Source organism: Dermochelys coriacea, chromosome 27, assembly GCF_009764565.3.
Source record: "Dermochelys coriacea isolate rDerCor1 chromosome 27, rDerCor1.pri.v4, whole genome shotgun sequence".
Classification (NCBI taxonomy): Eukaryota; Metazoa; Chordata; order Testudines; family Dermochelyidae; genus Dermochelys; species Dermochelys coriacea.
The window spans coordinates 472,870-493,029 of record NC_050094.1 but is presented as its reverse complement, the minus strand read 5'-3'; the positions used below and the strand labels follow the sequence as shown (position 1 = coordinate 493,029).

At 49.9% G+C, this 20,160-nt stretch overlaps 2 protein-coding genes across 5 annotated transcripts in view; both read right to left on the bottom strand.

The window, feature by feature from the left end:
• The window catches only part of PLEKHM1 (pleckstrin homology and RUN domain containing M1), a 52,479-nt gene extending 50,978 nt beyond the window's left edge, over window positions 1-1,501 (bottom strand). The window contains exon 1 of one of the 4 annotated variants that reach the window (XM_043503233.1): window positions 1,404-1,501. The gene's annotated coding sequence lies outside the window, so the exon portion shown is untranslated. The remainder of the gene's footprint in view (window positions 1-1,403) is intronic. The other 3 variants (XM_038385415.1, XM_038385416.2, XM_043503234.1) reach the window with 3 other exon arrangements.
• Window positions 1,502-3,811: 2,310 nt separating this feature from the next.
• On the bottom strand, window positions 3,812-17,618 carry LOC119848860 (leucine-rich repeat-containing protein 37A2-like). The gene is made up of 6 exons (XM_043503502.1): window positions 17,506-17,618; window positions 11,503-13,340; window positions 11,306-11,410; window positions 9,178-9,242; window positions 5,362-5,422; window positions 3,812-5,256 (listed from the first exon to the last, which is right to left on the bottom strand). Exons 1-6 carry the CDS (start codon window positions 17,606-17,608, stop codon window positions 5,095-5,097), a joined length of 2,334 nt encoding a protein of 777 aa, XP_043359437.1. The 5' UTR covers window positions 17,609-17,618; the 3' UTR covers window positions 3,812-5,094.
• Between the last annotated feature and the right edge of the window lie 2,542 nt (window positions 17,619-20,160).

Genomic DNA, 20,160 nt, shown 5'->3' with positions numbered 1-20,160 from the left:
GCCCGGCTCCCCGCAGCACGGGGGGGGGGGGGGTCCGGGGCTGCCCCGAGCCCGGCTCCCCGCAGCACGGGGGGGGGGGGGGTCCGGGGCTGCCCCGAGCCCGGCTCCCCGCAGCACGGGGGGGGGGGGTCCGGGGCTGCCCCGAGCCCGGCTCCCCGCAGCACGGGGGGGGGGGGGGGGTCCGGGGCTGCCCGAGCCCGGCTCCCCGCAGCACGGGGGGGGGGGGGGTCCGGGGCTGCCCCGAGCCCGGCTCCCCGCAGCACGGGGGGGGGGGGGTCCGGGGCTGCCCCGAGCCCGGCTCCCCGCAGCACGGGGGGGGGGGGGGTCCGGGGCTGCCCCGAGCCCGGCTCCCGCAGCACGGGGGGGGGGGGGGTCCGGGGCTGCCCGAGCCCGGCTCCCCGCAGCACGGGGGGGGGGGGGGGGTCCGGGGCTGCCCCGAGCCCGGCTCCCGCAGCACGGGGGGGGGGGGGGGGGTCGGGGCTGCCCGAGCCCGGCTCCCCGCAGCACGGGGGGGGGGGGGGGTCCGGGGCTGCCCGAGCCCGGCTCCCCGCAGCACGGGGGGGGGGGGGGTCCGGGGCTGCCCCGAGCCCGGCTCCCCGCAGCACGGGGGGGGGGGGGTCCGGGGCTGCCCGAGCCGGCTCCCCGCAGCACGGGGGGGGGGGGGGTCCGGGCTGCCCGAGCCCGGCTCCCCGCAGCACGGGGGGGGGGGGGGTCCGGGCTGCCCCGAGCCCGGCTCCCCGCAGCACGGGGGGGGGGGGGGGTCCGGGGCTCCCCGAGCCCGCTCCCGCAGCACGGGGGGGGGGGGGGGGTCCGGGCTGCCCCGAGCCCGGCTCCCCGCAGCACGGGGGGGGGGGGGGGGTCCGGGGCTGCCCCGAGCCCGGCTCCCCGCAGCACGGGGGGGGGGGGGGTCCGGGGCTGCCCCGAGCCCGGCTCCCCGCAGCACGGGGGGGGGGGTCCGGGGCTGCCCCGAGCCCGGCTCCCCGCAGCACGGGGGGGGGGGGGTCCGGGGCTGCCCCGAGCCCGGCTCCCCGCAGCACGGGGGGGGGGGGGGTCCGGGGCTGCCCCGAGCCCGGCTCCCCGCAGCACGGGGGGGGGGGGGGGTCCGGGGCTGCCCCGAGCCCGGCTCCCCGCAGCACGGGGGGGGGGGGGGGGGTCCGGGGCTGCCCCGAGCCCGGCTCCCCGCAGCACGGGGGGGGGGGGGTCCGGGGCTGCCCCGAGCCCGGCTCCCCGCAGCACGGGGGGGGGTCCGGGGCTGCCCTGCCTCCCGTGGGCGGCCCCAGGACACCCAGCGGCCCCCCCAGCGCCTCACACGGCCCGGCGGGAGCAGCGGGGGGCTTGGCCGGGGGGGCGAAGTGGGTCTATGGGGCAGGGGACTGCAAGGGGCGGGGCGGGCGCGCGCTCACCTGCTCCGCGGCCCCAAGGCTCCGGCTGGGAACCCGGAAGCGCAGGCGCCGCCGAGCGCGCGCCCGCCCCGCCCGCGTGACCCGCGTCGGCCGAGGGGGCGGGGCCGCGGCTGCGGCTGGGGCTGCGCTGGGTTGCGCCGGCGGCGACACGCGCGGCCTGGGGGGCTCGGGCCGGCGGCGATGGAGAGTCTCCGCCCGGGGTGACGAGTCGCAATCTCGCATTTGCAACCCGGAAATGGGCGGAGGGAGCCTGCCCCTGCGTCGCTAGGGGGGTGCGAGTGTGGATGGACAGCGCGGGGGGGCAGGTTTGTATAATTTTTCGGGGTACCCAGAACTCGTCCAACTCCTGCCTCCCCCCCGCTCCGACCTGGCTAAGGCTCTGGGAGGGAGTTTGGGTGCAGGAGAGGGCTCGGCTGGAGCAGGGGGTTGGGGTGCAGGACTGTGTGCGGGGGGGGTTCTGGGAAGGAGTTTGGGTGCAGGGTGCAGGCTCTGGGCTGGAGCAGGGGGTTGGGGTACAGGAGTGTGTGGGGGCGGGCTGTGGAAGGGAGTTTGGGTGCAGGCTCTGGGCTGGAGCAGGGGGTTGGGGTGCAGGAGTGTGTGGGGGGCGGGCTGTGGAAGGGAGTTTGGGTGCAGGAAGGGGCTCAGCTGGGGCAGGGGGTTGGGGTGCAATAATGGGTGTGGGGTGGGCTCTGGGAGGGAGTTTGGGTGCAGGAAGGGGCTCTGGGCTGGGGCAGAGGTTTGGGGTGCAGGAGGAGGTGAGGGGTGTGGCAATTATCTCGAGCGGCTCCCGAATGCGACCCTCACACCCCTCTGGCAGTGTCTCTTAGGTGGGAGTTGCAGGGGGTCTCCACACTCCGCTGCCCACAGACACCGGCCACGTTGCTCCCATTGGCCACAGTTCCAATGGCAGAGTTGGCATTCAGGGTTACCTGGGCAACACTGATTTAAGAATCTCTTGACTCTCGAGGGCTTCCCTTAACTCTACAGTTTCAGCAAGATCTACAGTAGCCTTCAAGTCTGGGGAGCTGTTGGACGCTGGTTGCAGAGCCCGGACTCCGGGCCCCTGAGCCCATCACAAGTTAGAACTGCCCAGGCATAGCCCTCATTTGTGCCTGGGAAGGACTGGTTATGTGGATGCTTGTGAGGCACTCTGGCACTATAGTGCTACTATGCATCAGTAGAGAGCCAACAGCCAGGCTCAGGGAGGTTGTATAGGCTCATAAAGAGAAAAGGAGTACTTGTGGCACCTAAGGTACAGACTAACATGGCTGCTACTCTGAAACCTGTTATAGGATCATAGTTTCTAAATTACCCTTTGTAAAGTGTTTTCTCAAAACACCTATTTTGACCAGGCCTCCAACAATCTTAGCTTGGCTAGACCTCTCTTCTTGTGAATGACCGATTTCAAGCCAGTGCAGTCTCTCAAACCTTTCAGTCATCACTCATCGATTAATGGACCTGCTCTCTCTCTAGCTGGCTGAGGAATCAAGGCCGGTGCTCAACTTGTTGGCATTTCTCTGTCTGTTTGGACATAATACAGTCACGTTTGAACACAGCATAGGATCAACTCCAATATTTCAAATTTATTAGAGCATTAATGCTCTAATAAATTTGTTAGTCTCTAAGGTGCCACAAGTACTCCTTTTCTTTTTGCGAATACAGACTAACACGGCTGCTACTCTGAATCCAATATTTCAGGGTATCAGTGGGCAGAACCCTAGAAAACAGCAGAGGGAAAGGGGGGGCACTTGGGGCCCCTGGCAGCAGGTTAGCAGACCCATTGCCTGTAGCCAGGGCTGTAATTGACTACAGATCAAAGAACTGGTTGATGGCAGCCATTAACACCTTCCAGCATAGCCGAGCCCCCCATCTCAGCTCTGTCCATTGTCTCAGTAGAGTTAAAAGGGGTGACAGCTTAAATAATTTATCTCCCAGGCAGGAAGAAAAGAAATAATAATGGTGAGGGAGAAGTGGGGAATGGAAAGGCTTGGTAGGGAATCAGGATACAGAGCGCCTCTGGCATTGGGGGGGGGGAGGGGAGAAAGGGAGACCCTAGTAGGGAGGAAGGGAGACTGGGGGAGCACACAAAGTCTTTGGGATGGGGGGAGAGAAGGGGTGACCCTGGTAGGGGGGCACACAGAACCCCTGGCATAGGGGGAATGGGGCAGTACACAGAGCTCTGGCATGGAGGAAGAGAATGCTGGACCCTGGTATGGGGAAAAGTGGGGAATGGGGGACACACAGGGTATGTCTACACAGGGAAGAAAAATCTGTGGCTGGCACGTCAGCCGACTCAGGCTCACAGGGCTGCTTCATTGCTATGTACCCTTTGACAGGCTCTGGGACCCTCCCAGCTCGCAGGGTTAGCACTAAGCCCACACTTGTTCTGTGAAAAAGTATGCATTTTAATCATCAGTTCTGAAGGCAACAGAAAGGATGGCTTCCCGTTTTATCTATGTAACACAGAGCAGCATTATAACTTTATACAGTACTCTTGATATACAGTAGTAGTCACAAAAATACAAGTTAGTAGCTTTCTTTGCTGGACGACCACTCATATTGTCTTCTAAATAGGAAAAGACAAACATGGAAAGATTTAAAAAGTTTCTGTCTAGTTACAGGAAAAGCTGGATTTTCATTTAATGCACAGCAATATTTTCTTCCTTCTGTTACCTAAATATCAGAGTATGACACAGGGCTGCCACTACGGGAGACTAAAAACTGTTCAGCTCCCCTCTTCAAGTGCAGCCACTTCATCTGTATGTGCATTGTGTAATGATACTGATGTAAAAGGCAGCACTGCTCCTGGAGCTGAATTCAGCTTTAGGAGCTCTCTCTATGCAGGATAAAAGCTCTGGAAGGGTCTGATTCAAAGTCCAATGAGCTTTGGATCAGGACCTAAGGCCTTGATCCAGCAAAGTTGTGGGCTAAGGCCCAGATCCTCAAGGTATTTAGGCACCTGACTCTCCTGGGAGTTAGTCTCCTAAATATCTTTGAGGGCTTGGGCCTTAGTCTCACTGACTTCAGCAGCTGTGTAAGGGCTTTGCTGGATCAGAGCTACAGCTCAAATTGTGTACCCCACTGACAGTAAAAGAGAGATCTTGCAGGCCTTGGCCCTAGCCAGCCGAAAGCAGGCGTAACTGAACAACTGCTCATATATATCTAGCATCTCAGTGGCTTGTTCTCATCCTTGTAGAAGAGAAAGTCCCATGGAAACCCTTATCTGATTACTGAGACATGGAGATAGAAGCTGAGCACCATGGCAACAAGCCAGTTGTAATGACAACGTTTAGATGAAAATGGGTTATCCTCTGAAAAGGACTAAAGCCCCTGTGCTCTGCCCCCGCTCACATGGGGCTGGTGAGGAACGTGAAGGGTCGGCCTGAGGAGATAGCAGTTCTCTGTTGTGTTCTCTCTTCAGGCCCATGGGGGCTCTGGATCACATGTGGAGCGGGGCACTGCAATATGGCTTTGAGGATGGGCAAAGGCAACTGTCCTAGGGAGCTGCCCCAAGATGGCCACTCTCCCAGTGCATCAGGGGACATCTTCAGGGATGATCTGATGGCAAATGAGCAAAGGGGAAGTCCCAGAGCCTCCTAGTCCCTGCATGGGTGCGGGATGATTTGGCTCCAAAGCAGGAGCTCAAGGGGAAATGCAGTGATAACTCTAGGCATTGCTAATATTCCCTGCTTTACCTTACATCAGCCCTGTTGAAAATTTCTTCCTCATCCGAGGAGTCTCTGTCATATAACTTCTGGGCCATGGATTTTTTACGTATAGAATCCAGTGGGAGATACATGTCTCTAAGCCAAAGCGGTTTCTCCATACTTGAAGACTCTGATACACCAGGGACCTGGAAGACAGCACGGAGACATTTATACTGTGCTGTAGTGTCAACTGCTGGCACATTTGGTAAGTACAATTATCTGGGCACATTGAAACTTCTGTCTGTGCTTACCTGATGGATCGCTTCAGAAGAGATTTTGCTCTTTCTCTCTCGGGAGAGTTTCTGAAACGACCTTTTAAAAAAAGAACATCACGTAAAGCAAGTTAGTGACTCCTCCTAAATCTTGCTCCCCATGCACTGTATTACCCTGCTCCAGCTGATAGGGCACAGTGAGCAGTGGGTTTGGAAGCCAGCCAATTGCCACTCAAACTATTGTGACGCTTTTGGACTTAACAGATTGGAAATAAAGGGGCTGCAAGGGAGATGGAAAGCCTCTGAGCATTTTTGTCCCTGAAGAATTCCCTCTTTTTCGTACTTTTACAAACAAAGTTCACCATGGTGCAGCTACAGATGGCCTCAGGTAGCCCTTTCCTGCCAGTACGAAAACATCCACTCTCTTACTGGTAACATTTCATCCTGAATCTACAAGATAAACAACCAAAGCACAGCACAAAGACAGGGCACAACCGCAACCCATCTCATGCCAATGCAGGGGAGCAAGGTGGCCTGGAGCACCCCCGTACACTGTGTGGGTCTCCATAGTGCAGGAGGAGAGACAGCCTTGTCAGGCAATGCTTTCTCCCCTGTGTAAGTGGGACTGATGTCACTGGCATTACACTGGGGTAATGCAACAGAGAAGCAAGGCTCAACTTGTGCGAGAAGGCCCTTGCGCATGCAAGTGAGCCCCTTGTGCAGTGACCTGCTAACGTGGGATTCCCGGGCCATCAGCTTTGGATGTGACCCAGAGTGTCTGTTCCCATGGCATTGTGTAGCCGCCTCATTCGGTATTAGTAATTGTAAGTATTACCACAGTGCCTAGGACCCCAGCTGTGACCAGGGCCTGTGATAAATGAAGGGGTGGGAGATAGCTCCTTTTTATGGACACCCAGCCAGCCAGTTAGCTATAAAATCCCTGTTAGTAGCTATTCTCTACTTGGTTTACTTGTAAAGGATTAAAAAAGCAGCTAGAAAGGGACTGGGCACCTGACCAAAAGAGCCAATGGGAGGGCTAGAACTTTTTAAAATTGGGAAAAAGCTTTCCCTTTGTCTGTTGTTCTCCGGAGAGAGGAGACACAGAACAGCAATGCTGTAAGAAGCTTTAAACCAGGTATGAAAAATCATCAAATCATACCTAGGAATTACTTACTTGAATCCTAGATATGTAAGTAGATCAGGGAAGGTCTAGGAAGATGCGATTAGGTTTCTCTCTTTTATTTCTTTATAGCTTGTGGACTCCTCTGTGCTAACCCCCAAATGCTTTTGTTTTGCTTGTAACCATTAAGCTGAATCTCAAGAAAACCATTCTTGATGCTTAATTATTATATTTGCTCTTTTAAAATCTAGCAATAGCCTAAATTCCAAATGTATTTTCTTTCTTTTTGTTTTTAATAAAATTTACCTTTTTTAAGAACAGGATTGGGTTTTTGTGTCCTAAGAGGTCTGTGCATATGTTGTTTAATTAGCTGGTGACAACACGTGATTTCCTTTGTTTTCTTCCTCAGCTCTTGCCCGGAGGGGGTGGTGGTGAAAGGACTTGAGGGTACCCCACAGAGAGGAATTCCCAAGTGCGCCTTCCTGGATCCTAAGGGTTTTTTTTTTTTTGCACTTGGGTGGTGGCAGCATCTACCCATCCAAGGTCAGAGAGAAGCTGTAACCTTGGGAGTTTAATACAAGCCTGGAGTGGCCAGTATTAATTTTTAGAATCCTTGCAAACCCCCTCCTTCTGTACTCAAAGTGCTAGAGTGGGGAATCAGCCCTGACAGGACCCCACTGCACTGGGCTCTGCACACACACAACGCGTAAGAGACTGCCCAGCACAGAAGAGCTAGCCATTAGAATAGGCACATGCCACGAGCTGGGGAGAAGGCTAGATGCCAAGCAGTGCGACCAGTGGCATGAGAGGCAAATGGCAAGGTAGGGCCACCAGTAACTTTAAATAAAGGTTTGGGTTGGTTGTGCTGGGAGGGGATGAGCTCACAGAGAGATGAAGGGCAGGGAGAAGGCAGTGAGGATGAAGATGATGTGAGGGAGGGGGGTGGCAGTAGGACTTCTTGCAGTTCCCTGCAGAGGGCGATTCACCACGGGGAAGATCAGCAGCCCCGAGTCCCTTTTCACCCCTTGTAGTGAAATGGTTACCCCCTTGTTGGGGTTGGGAGGCAGGTGAAAAGGAGGGCAGAGAAATGGAGGGAAACTGAGGTGGGGAAAAAAGTGGGAGTAAGAAGGTGGGGGCAGATAGAAAGGTCGGGGGAAGTAGAAATGGCGGGGCCAAGAATGGATGGCAGGGAGCAAGAGGGCAGAAATGGGGAGCACAGAGTTGGAGTGGGAAATGGGGAAACTTGAAGACAGATCAGCTCTCGGGGTGAGAGACAGAGATCAGATGCCTTGGCATCGGGAATTGGGGCACATAGGAGGGAGAGAGCGAGAGGATGGGTCCCCGTGCCACTCCTGGGAAAGCAGGCCTGCCATCTAGCCCGCAGGCCACAGAATGGAAAATGCAATGGTCCTGCCCCTGGGGCAGTGCAAAGCAGCAGATGAGTCCACGCCTGTGTGCTTTTCATAGGGCTCGGGTAGGCAGCTCTGACTTGTGAACATGGGACACAAGGCTCAGAGCCCTCAGCCAGGGCCGGCTCTAGGTTTTTGCCACCCCAAGCTCCGAGAGTGCAACTGTCCAAGCAAAAAAAAAAAGGATGGCCGGAATGCCGCCCCTGGAATTGTGCCGCCCCAAGCACGTGCTTGCTTTGCTGGTGCCTAGAGTCGGTCCTGCCCTCAGTTTGCCAGCAGTGCCCCAGGCAGAAGCATTGCTAGGATTGAGTGGATGCAATGGGCAAGACTAGGATCCTCCACGGATGCCTGAAGAAGAGAGTCATAGGTGCTACAGGCCTGCTCTGCCTGTGTGACACCAGTTATGTCCAACACAGGGCACAAGCAGCAAGCAGACAGGCTCAGAAAATCCCTTCTTTGAAGCCTCCTAGATTTCAGTCCTGCACAGCAGACAGGAACAACGTCTCCTAGAGCCCCTGCAATGAATGATGCTGAAACAATCAAGTCGATTAACCCGACCTTCCTTTCATGCTGCTCTGGAGGAGGAGCGTGAGTGGATGACTTCAGCTATGTCCTCTCATGCACTTAAAGCAGAGAGGGACACTGCAGCAGGGGAAGCCTGGGTCTCTGAGTACTGATGCACTGGTAAGGGGCATCCACAAAAATCCTGTCTTCTCCCAAGTGGCAAACCCTGGGCCCTAGGAGAGTGTGTGCAATGGGAGGGGCAAGGAAATCTGCTCATTTATTTAAATTAAAACACTCCCATGACTTGATATGGAGGTGGTACCACTGAGCATCATATCATGAGGGCATTTGCAGGACAGATTTATTTTTTCCTGAATAAATATGGTAAATATTAACTGCACAGAGCTATGAATCACAATATGCATGTGAGCAACACTGGAGTCCCGGGCAAACTGCTGCATAATTATTGACTAGTAGGGCCTGGGAAGAGACAGTGGTGATACATTTTTACAGCAAATGGCATAGCTGTCACATGTGATTAATAATTACTGTGGAGAAGAGCAGCTTGCAAGCTGCTGGTGAGAGGTTTGCAGATGTCTAAGCTTATTAGTCAGCAGCTGGGATCTCTCACTCTTTGGAGTGTCTTCTCTGTGTTTGCTAAAAGTGAAGCATTGTTTTTTAAATATCCAGGTGGGTGCCTTGTGATTCTCCAACATGCAATATTTGAAAGATTTGGAACAGTCTAAGATTAGGTATTGTCTAAATGAGAGAAAACAGCTGTCTGTGTTACACAACACTGGGAGGGGAAAAGAGAACAATTACCATATGGACTGTGGTTTGTTATCATGTGTTGATTGAGAAGATGCTGTGGATCTCTGGGAACAAATCTGCTTAAGAAGAAAAAAAAATGACTCTTAAACAACAGCTGCCAGGCATTTTCTCTCTGTATGCTGCATAAAAGAAACACCAAGATACTGGATATTAAATAGGAGCTAAACAAAAATTTTCTGTCTAAACGATTTTTCACTGGAAAATTGTTCTTCAGCTAAACAAAATGTTTCACTAAAAGTGTTTGCTGCAGAAAAGTTAGATTTTTTTCATTGAAAAACCCAAAACTGAAATAGTTTTATTTGAAAATGCTGCCACACTTCCTTGTGATAGTTTTAGTTAGGTTGCCTCATGTCCCTATTCTTCTCAATGGACTGGTCTCCCTAGCTGAACTACATGTCCCATGATGCACCATGGCCAGCAACTCACAGGATGCTCCACTTCCTCATTCCAAGAGGAGAGATCAGAGTGCATCATGGGAAATATAGTCCAACCAGGAGTCGAGTCTCTAGAGGAGAATGAAAAAAAGAGGGAGGAGCTACTACCATCTAGACCTGGTCACTTTGGTGAAATATTCTTTCATTAAAGCTGAAACCTATCGTTTCCATGAAGTATCTGCCTGCAAATTTTTTGGATTGAGCGAGACAGACAAGTCCTTTCTCAACCTGATTTGAAGTAAGAACAGAATTTGAACCCCCTGTCTAGACCAGTACTCTAGCCGCCAGGAAAAAGAGAGAGAGAGAGACAGATGCTCTTGGCTTTGTTCTATCACAGAACACTTTACTGATATATCTAAGCAACAATGTGATGACATCAGGACTCTGCTTGTGATCCTGTGCCCTGATCCTGCAGTCTTCACACAGGTAAAGCTGCCATTGACTTCAATGGACAGTTATTCTTGTCATTTTCTTGGAGGTACCCGCCTGTCCCAGTGACGGGTGCAATGTTCCTATTGCTGTTATTTGCACTCTGGTAGCGCCTAGCTGGCCCACAGTCCTGTTGTGCTGTGCACTGTCCAAACATCTACCAACAAGACAGTCTCTGGCCCAAATCAAAGTGTCAGAGACGTGATGATTGGACACAACACATGGAAGGGCGGATGTGAGATAATGAATGGTGGAAGTTCTGCCTGAGTAAGGACTGCAGGGTTGAGCCCCCTTTGCAACCATTACCACGGTGCCCTCTTTCAGCTCCTCCCTTAGCACTCCTGAACTAAGGCCCCTCATGTGGGTAGTGTGGAAGAAGTGGGTGGGCTTATTAAATATTTCCTTCCCAAGGGAGGATTAGGCTATAGTTGTGCTCTTTATGCAACAAAAGTAATGCAAGAAACCTCACCGGCATGGCTGGTCTAGTCCCAAATAACCACATTTACCAATGACACAAAGGGCACGCTGCAGCTGGGAGGTGTGTTTGCAGCATGTGTAGATATACCTGAGCTAGCGATGATTTAGTTAGATCAACATGATCTGGCTGGATCAAAGCTAGCTTGAGTAACAAGAGAAGTACAGCCATGGCAGCATGAGCCCTCAAAACATCCTAGCTAGATCTAAGCTAGCTTGGGTGCATCTGTCAGGGCTGCAGCCATAGGCGCCAACTCCATGAGTGCTCCAGGGCTCAAGCCCCCTGGAAAAAAAATAGAGGGTGCTCAGCAGCCACCAGCCACAGCTGTTCAGCGGGGCTGTGGATCAGCTGTTTGGTGGGATCATTGATCAGCTCTTCGGCCCCACTAATCAGCTATTAGGCGGCTGGCAGGAGATGTTTGGGGGAGGGTGGGGGCAGGAAGAGACAGAGTGAGGGTAGGGCCTTGGGGAGGGGGCAGAGTAGGGGCAGGAAAAGGCAGAGTGTGGGCAGGGCCTCGGGGGAAGGGGCAGAGTTCGGGTGGAACATTGGAAAATAAAAGTCAGCGCCTGTGGCTGCAGCCACATCGCCTGACGGCTGCACAGACAGACCCCAGCAGGTGAGGCATAAGTACCAACATATGGCTGCTCTGGCTGGTTTTGGGCAGTTTCTTAAACACGGAGGGCTCATACACTGTTCAAAGGGATACTGCCAATCTCCTACACAGTGCTGCAAGGACGACTGGAACAATGGCCATGCAACAAATTGATTTTTTTTGGCTTACCTCGATGAGACAAATCACTGCAATAATAATCATTATAACCACCGTCACCGATATCGCCAGCAGCAGCTTGTTGCCGTAGCTGTATTGGGGAGGCTCTGGGGATAACTATGTAACAGAAAGACATTCAAACAGAATGGGAATGATAGTTACTTCTGAGTTTTCTATTGCTCATTTCCAATGTATCATGTGGTGCTTACCTCCTCTGAATCTTTCTTGCTGGCTTTCCTCTGGTGGGCACTTTTGTTGGGCACATTCCCGTTTTCCCAGAGGTACGTTTGCCACAAAGAGGAGGTTTCTTTGATATCTTCTCTCTCACTGAACAGTTTCATGAGCAGGCCTGTCTTAGAGATGAGCTTCGCACAGGCCAGCTGCACCCTGGGCTCAGTGCAGTCCATTTTCAGGGTTCGGATCACATGGGAGATGAGGTTTCTCACAGCTTGGTTTGGGATGAGGGAGTGCAATCGATTATTCAGCTCAGCTTCAAACAGGTCTCCTTGAACAGAGTAATTATCTGGGGATGATGAACCACTAAGTGCATATGGAAAACCAGAGCTCTCTTTTTGATGCTTCCAGTGTGTTTCATTGGCTTGGAGTATGCTGGGTAAGATATCATCCAGCGAAGAGTCTTTGTTTTCTGATGGGTTCTCCAAGAGAGGATCAGTCAAAGCAGCACTCTTTCTGTGTGATAACCTATTGACTACACCTTCTTTACTATTCATCCTGTGCTTCTGTTTTCTTTCCACTACCAGGTGGCTTACATCTGAATTCACTCGATGAAATGCCTTCTGGAAAAGATGATTGTTTCTACTGAAATGCGGGCTCCCTTTCTGGCCATGTTTTCTGAAAATAAGAACTTTTTTAGGTTCTCTAAGGGGTGCATGCTTTGCCTTTAGAGCGTCCAGATCTTTCTTCCTACCAGTTTTATTGTCATGTTCCAAGAAAATAATGATTTTACCTGTTAAGTCATCAGAATTGTTTTCAACCTTAAATGAGACAGTCAAGTGAGAGGCCTGTGTGGGCAAGTGTGGAAGAGAATGTCTCTGGGAGGAGGGAATGGATATTTTGTGATGTCTGAAGACAGAAATTGTGCTAGAGGGATTTAAACTCCTAGCCACTTTCTTCCTGCTTTGTGCCACACGGTGCAAATCTAAGTCACTTTGCTTTTGCATCTGACTCTTAAATGCCTTCTTAGTTTCTCTTCTTTTTCTGCTAAAACAGCAAACTGTTCCTTTGCTTCTCTCTTTTTTAGCTTGCAGGGTCTCTCTTTTCATCTTCTTTGATTGTTTTTCCTTCCCTTCCCTTGTACATTTCATCATATAATCCACACATTCCTTTGTTCTCTCTGGAGTTTTCTTCCTTCCATGTGTGTTTCTGGATAAAACCTTGTCGCATTGCTCTGCAAGTTCCCTACACATCCCTCTGGTTTTTAAATGTTCTCTCAGACGCCCAGGCTTTGCTGGAGTTTGCCGCTCAGTTCTGTGTGCTTGGCTTTTGTGCATGGCAGGAATTGTCAAGAATGACTTGAGCACAGATTTGATCTTGTTTGCACCATTGCCATTTTCAGCATTGTATATTTTTTCTTGGAGTTCTATTGCTAGCAAGTTCGCCAAAATATAGAGTTTCCTCAATTCACTTTCATTGGCCCAGTCCACGTGCTGAAAGTCAGTCAATGCCAACATATTCGACTGAGCTGCAGGAAGTTTGAAAGGGCCTGGGGTAACTTTTCCTTTGTGTAAATTAAAATTAAACAGTTTAAAATATGGCAGGACGGTCAGTCCTACATTGTTTATTTCTCCCTTCTTGGTCAGGTGTTTAAAGAAAAAGTAATTTATTCCAGGAAGAAGATCTGACTTATTAAGATTAATATCTATCTTAGGTTGATACTGGCTATCTGTGAGCATTGTGATTTCATTATCACTGTGGGTGAGTAAAGGTTCCTCAGGCTCAAGATTTAACACAATGCTGGCATTCAGTTTCCTGGACTGTAACACTTGCATTAATTCCTCTTGCATCTTTTCTAAAGGTTCTTCATGAACTGTTCAAAAAACAAGAGAGCAAATTTGTATCTCTCTATGTCAAGAAGAGATTGCTTCAAAAATATGGGGTCACAGGGTTACTCTAACCCACAGACACAGTGTAACAACTCAGTGGAAATGTGTGCTAAAGAGAAACCCGTTTTGAAACGTATAGTAGATAAGTTAGGGGAAAAGACTTGTTAAATCGGTCCCTCTTTTGGAGCCAGAGGATATATAAAGGGCTCTGTCCACATTCGTTTTAAGTGTCTCATGTGACCAAGCTTTCCTTGGGAGTGTTTTCCACAGCCTAAGACCTCTCACTCTCTGGTTGTTTCTCTTCCAAGGCTATATCTCATTGCCCTTAGCTAAGGGTAAATGTATTTTTTCACTCTTGCCAAACTCAGAATCAGCTGAATAAAATGAACTCAAATTGAAAACCAACCAAAAAACCCAAATCCGGGAAAGCAAGACAAAGCATGGAATCAGACCAGCTGAATGAGGATGAAATATTGGTCACCACTTTATGATCCTAACTTGAGCAGTCACTACTAATAGAGCATTCCATATGGAAAATGACAGACTAGATTATCCAGTGCAAAGTGGCCTGAAAGCAGTCACCAGGCCAGCTGAGAACTCCCCAGTGCAGGCAGACTCTCTGCTGGTGTTCAGCTATCAGAGGCAGATCTGTGGCCCCCATGCTAATGTAGAAGTGGAAGGAGTGTGCATTCGGGTGCAAGGAGGGAAGAGGGAGTGGCAGAGGAGACCTCAACATAACCAGTCCTCCCAAATTAGGAGCTATGCCTGGGCAGTTCTAACTTGTGATGGGCTCTGGGGCCCTGAGTCCAGGCTCTGCAACCAGCATCCGACAGCTCCCCAGACTTGAAGGCTACTGTAGAACATGCTGAGACTGTAGAGTTAAGGGAAGCCCTCCAGAGTCAAGAGATTATTAAATCAATGTTGCCCAGGTAACCCCGGCCCTCCCCGAGTGGCCTGTACAGTCTAATAACAGGTACAAAGTAACAGTTTCAAAAGCGCTGAAGCGACTTAGGAGCCTAAGAGTTCCATTGACTTTCAATGAGATTTACACCCCCCCCCCCGCCAGCGTCTGTCGCTTATGAAAATTGGATTTAGGCTCCAAGTGACTCGGGTGCTTTTGAAAATGTTACCCCACCTCTTAGTCCATGAAAACTGGCTCCTGCCTGGGCTCCTTTTCACAGTGTTCCTGCCTCTTGTAGGATTTAACGAGTCATTAAGTACTATGCACTAGGTAAGCTCTCAGAATAGAGCTTATTAATAAGGCTGCAAGTCTGTCACAGAGGTCACAGAAGTTACGGATTCCGTGACTTTCTGTGACCTCTGTGACTTCTGCAGCTCCAGGGCTGCTTGAGCAGATCAGGCAGCCCTTGGGCCAGCTGCACCGGCCACTGCTGGGGAAGTTTAGGTTTGGGAGGGGGCTTAGGGCTGGGGCAGTGGGTTGAGGTTCAGGGTGGTGCTTACCTCGGGGAACGGGGCGGCTCCCTGGAAGCAGCTAGTGTGTTTCTTCAGCTCCTACGCGGCGGGGCCAAGGGGCTCTGTGCACTGCCCCCACCCACAGGCGCTGCCCCCACCCACAGGCGCTGCCCCTGCAGCTCCCATTGGCTGCAGTTCCCAGCCAATGGGTGCTGCGGAGCCAGAGCTTGTGGCGGGGGAAGCAGGTGGAGCCTCCTGGCCTTCCCTCCCCCTAGGAGCTGCAGGGACACGCAGAGCTGGATAGGGAGCCTGCCAGCCCCGCCAATCCTCCCCTCCCAGCACCAGCGGGGGTCCTGGGCCACATGCTGCCACCTGGCCCCCCCTTCTCCACCCCAGCGGGAGTCCCAGGCCACCCCTCAAAGCACCCATGCCCCCCCCCACTGACCAAGTTTTAGTTAGGGGTATATTACAAGGAAGTCATTGACAGGTCCTGGGCCATGATTTTTTTGTTTACTGCCCGTGACCTGGCCATGACTTTTACTAAAAATACCCAGAACTAAAATGTAGTCTTACTTATTAATAATCCCTAGCTCTTTATAGCACTTTTCATCAGCAGATCTCAATGTGCTTTACAAAGGTCAACATCGTTATCCCCGTTTTACAGGTAGGGAAACTGAGGCATAGAGCAGGGAAGTGACTTTTCAAGGTCATCCATCAGGTCAGTGGCAGAGCTGGGAATATGACCGGGTCTCCCAAGTCCCAGTCCAGTGCTGTACTTAGTAGGCAACACTGTTCATGAGGTACATCAAACCAAAGTGGTGCATGCAGTGGGCCTGATGCTGCATGTCACCCTGTGTGAGACAGGGGCACTCTGAGAACAGCCTGTGATCATGTAACAGAAACTAATCAGGCTGTGGGATGGCTTCTCTATTTGTTCAGGACATTTAAAACTGTAGATTAGATGCAACTGTAGTACTAGTACAATACAGAGAGGTAGAGAACAAGCCTCAATGGCGCAACTGATATTTCCTTGCTCACCTCTGTGATTTCTGGCCACAGGTAACAGTGGGAGTGTGAACAGCCTGACTAAGAGTACAAGAATTCATGGCATCTCTTGTCAGTTCTGAGGCTCATATTTTACAAGGGAGGTGCACGACCGAGGCTGTAGTATGCAACTCAGCACATGCAATTGAATCACATTGGCATGCAGATACCAGTGCTAAAGGAAACACCATGTTGGATGGAACCAACCATAGACAATTAACCAAACAAGCCAGTTTTCCTAAGATGATATTTGACACCAACTAAAGTTTTAATTCCAAAACACTCTGCAGCCTTCATTTCCTCAAACCCACTTTCTAGTCGGAAAAGCTCCACATTTCTCCGTGCTCTGTGTGTGTGTGGTGTGGGGGAGAGGGGTGTTAGTTAAATGTCTTTCTTGGGTGCCAGCTGCTGGTGTCTGTTGGGGCTGTTTGCTCAGCAGACTTTCAGGGAGTTTAAATGGCTCACACTGATAGGACAAAAAGAAAAGGAGTACTTGTGGCACCTTAGAGACTAACAAATTTATTAGAGCATAAGCTTTCGTGAGCTACAGCTCACTTCATCGGATGCATCCGATGAAGTGAGATGTAGCTCACAAAAGCTTATGCTCTAATAAATTTGTTAGTCTCTCAGGTGCCACAAGTACTCCTTTTCTTTTTGTGAATACAGACTAACACAGCTGCTACTCTGAAACTGATAGGACACTAAACCAGTCACTCCTGAGGCTGCCTTGGTCTCACCCAAGCAGGGATGCCCCTGGAATTGTCACAGAGGTAGAACAGTGTCCACATCAGGAATAGCTCTTGAATAATTCCATGTGTAGACAAGCCCTAACCTAATAGTTAGAGATCGGCTTAAGCACCTAGCATGAAGTTTAATATCCCTTCCCAAATATTTATCAGTAAGTATTCTAACTCTGAATATTCTAGTATCCATAGACATGTCCAGTTCCTTTTTGAATCTTGCTACGTTCTTGGCCTCAACTTCATGAGGCAGCGAGTTCCATAGTCTAACCATGTATTGTGTGAAAAAACATTTCTTTTTCTTTTTTGTTTGTATTTGCCACTTTTTACCTCATTGACTGCCCCTTGTTCTTGTGTTATGACACAAGGAAAACAGAAGCTCCTGATCCCCCTTCTCTAGACCAGTCATTATGTTATAGACTCTTATAAAAAAGAAAAGGAGTACTTGTGGCACCTTAGAGACTAACAAATTTATTTGAGCATAAGCTTTCGTGAGCTACAGCTCACTTCATTGGATGTTGCATCCGATGAACTGAGCTGTAGCTCACGAAAGCTTATGCTCAAATAAATTTGTTAGTCTCTAAGGTGCCACAAGTACTCCTTTTCTTTTTTGCGAATACAGACTTAACACAGCTGCTACTCTGAGACTCTTATCATGTTTGCTCTTATCATCTCCTTTCTAAGATAAGAAATCTTGATCTTTTCAGTCTTCATGAAAGAGTTTTCACAGGCCATTGATCATTCTCATCACCCTCTCTGAACCCCCTCAAATTCCGTAATATCATTTGTGAGATGGAGTGACCAGTAATGCATACAGTCTTGTGAAGTGCTGAGTGCTGGGAGTGGAGGACCAACTGAGCCTTTCGTATACAGAATCTTTCACAGCTAATGGAGTAATGGTCACACTTAAGGCGTCTATGTTCAAAATGATATATGTTAACTGCAAACCTACCGCACAGGGAGGAGTTGGTGGCACACAAATGTTCACAGTGTAACTTGATTGTCTTACACAGAATTTCAATATTCTCTTTCATCTGGCAGAGGCAGCAAGCCATATTGTTGGGCAGTATACTACAGACAAAAACATGATTGAACAAAATCCCAGTATTTCATTCCTTCCATTGTTTTACATATTGAGCAATACCCAGCCACCCCAGCCATACATTTGTGTGTGTGTTTATTCTAGAGCTGCATGGGAAACTATTTTCCCTCCAACTAAAATTTCAGCTGAAATTTTTTTGTTCAAAATTTTCCATTTGAAATTTTTTTAAAAAATGGTGTGACATTCTGAAGGGAAGCATTAATTTTCAGTTTAAATCAAAGCTTTCATTTTGATTTTTCAAAAACTGAACTGAAATATGCAATTGGAAACAAAACAAATGTTTTCATTTCCTTTAGAAATTTCTCATTGAAAAATGTAATCAGAAATAACATTTCTGACAAAACTCCATGCATTCAGCAGGTAGCTTTTCTTGCTATTATTTGATTATAATATTTCTATTATTTATTAGTTGCATTGCAGCAGTGCATAGAAGCCATAGTGATGAACAAACTCAGAACAAAAAGAAGAACCTAACTGATCTAAATATGTGTTGTCTTTAACAGGGATTTGCAAAAGGAAATATTGGGCTGGTTGCCTTTTTTTTTTTATGATGTATAATGAAGGTCCAAGAGGGTTTTGTAAACACAGTACAGAAAAGTTACTAACTGAAATAACTTTTCTTTTCTGAATGCATTTCCTTGATCCCATACAGCTCTCAATTATTGCTGAGTTATTAGATACAAAGCTAATGATCTCCACAGGCAAACCTTATCAGCATAGATTATGAAATTAGAGCGTTTACAGAAAAACAAAAAGAAAAGGAGTACTTGTGGCCCCTTAGAGACTAACAAATTTATTTGAGCATAAGCTTTTGTGAGCTACAGCTCACTTCATCGGATGCATGCAGTGGAAATGTATGCATCCGATGAAGTGAGCTGTAGCCCACGAAAGCTTATGCTCAAATAAATTTGTTAGTCTCTAAGGGGCCACAAGTCCTCCTTTTCTTTTTGCGAATACAGACTCACACGGCTGCTACTCTGAAACCTGTCACTATACAGAAAAACAGCTAAAATTAGCGTAGGGGCAAACCAGCATGTTTAGCATCAGAGGACTAGGTACAGGAAACAAACCGAAAAACCAGAATTCCATAGTGTACATTTCTGTACACATCCCCAGGCTTCGACTTCCTTAAGTTAGCTGAACAGGTGAGTGTGTGGTTTTTGCTTGTTTTTTCAGACTAAATACCTGCTTCCTGTGCTTGGTACCATGCCAGTGGGAAAGGACCTATGGAAAAGCTGACACATACCAGCAGCTCCGACATAGTATAGCAGGGTCTTTGGGAAGGGGAGACAGGCCAGACAAGGCATAGCAGGGCCTTGGGGAAGGGGAATGCTCACAGGCCAGACAGGGTATAGCAGGGTCTTTGGGAAGGGGAATGCCCATAGTCCAGACAGGGTATAGACGGGTCTTTGGGAAGGGGCATGCCTGCAGGCCAGACAGGATATACATTCAGGGCTATTAAGAGATAGGTAGGCACAATCTTCCCACTTATGCCACCTAAGTAATGAGACCCATGGATTCTAAGTGTGTGGAATCCTCTGTCCAGCCGTGTGCGTGGAGTTTGTGTCCCTTTGCACTCACCATTCAGGGAGTTACTGGGCAATGTCGCCCTTTTCACTGAAAGATTGTTTTAAGTTAACTTGTTTTCCGTGTGGTGACTGCGTCAGGCCCCTATGCCATTCTCTCCTTCCCTCACACAAAGGGCCAGATCCCCAGCACCTGTTTCACCCTTTGCACAGCTCCTGTGATGCAAAGGGGCCAGAAAACTGACTGAACAGGGAGCTGGGAAATTCCCAGGTGTAGGGAATCCCTGGCAGGTGCACAGCTGGCATAACTGGCTCTACCTCACCCTATCCTGAGTTCCCTGATCCCAGCACAGAAGGTGTGTCAGGGAAAAGAGGGTTCCCCTGTGATCAGGAGAAACTTTAAGACACCTTTGTCACTTTGCCCTCATCCTTCCCCAGTCAGCCAGATCGAAGGATCTGACTCTTGTGCAAAACTGAGCCTGCTCTTGAGTTTGGTTTGATTGTTGTTTCAGACCCTTAACCCTTGTATCAAATGCCTGACAGGACTGTACTCCTGCTTTTCCATAGCTTGTTGCCCAAACTTTCTCTTGGTTGCTTTGTTTGATCCCACATCTTTTCCCTCTAGCTCTCTTACCTCAAAGAGCCACTCCACCTTATAGAGGCCTGAGATGGTCCTAGAGAGCTCTCGCTGACCTCATTACCAGAGTGAGGCACCTGAATAACGCTGCACCTCCAAACACAGTCTCCAGGCTGCATCGTGCTGCAGGTGCTTAAAAGCCCTTCAGCATGGCGCCAGCTGTCCAGTCCAGCTATTTCATTAGGAATGGTTAGAGTTTTGGATGCTATTTTATTTTCATTATTCTGTCTTTATCTCAACGAAGAATAAAAGCTAATGTGTTATTGTCTATATGTCAGGGAATGTCCTTTATTAAAGGATTTATTTTAATGCTACAGCATGTTACAAAACAGGGCTTTGGCT

What these genes read in the sequence shown, in the direction of transcription:
- LOC119848860 (XM_043503502.1), bottom strand. Translation starts at nt 17,608, where the DNA reads ATGGCTTGCTGCCTCTGCCAGATGAAAGAGAATATTGAAATTCTGTGT. An exon ending in CAGTGATTTGTCTCATCGAG is followed by an intron (nt 9,243 to 11,305) that starts GTAAGCCAAAAA and finishes CTTCTTAAGCAG; the next exon opens with ATTTGTTCCCAGAGATCCAC. An exon ending in CTTCTGAAGCGATCCATCAG is followed by an intron (nt 5,257 to 5,361) that starts GTAAGCACAGAC and finishes GCTGTCTTCCAG; the next exon opens with GTCCCTGGTGTATCAGAGTC.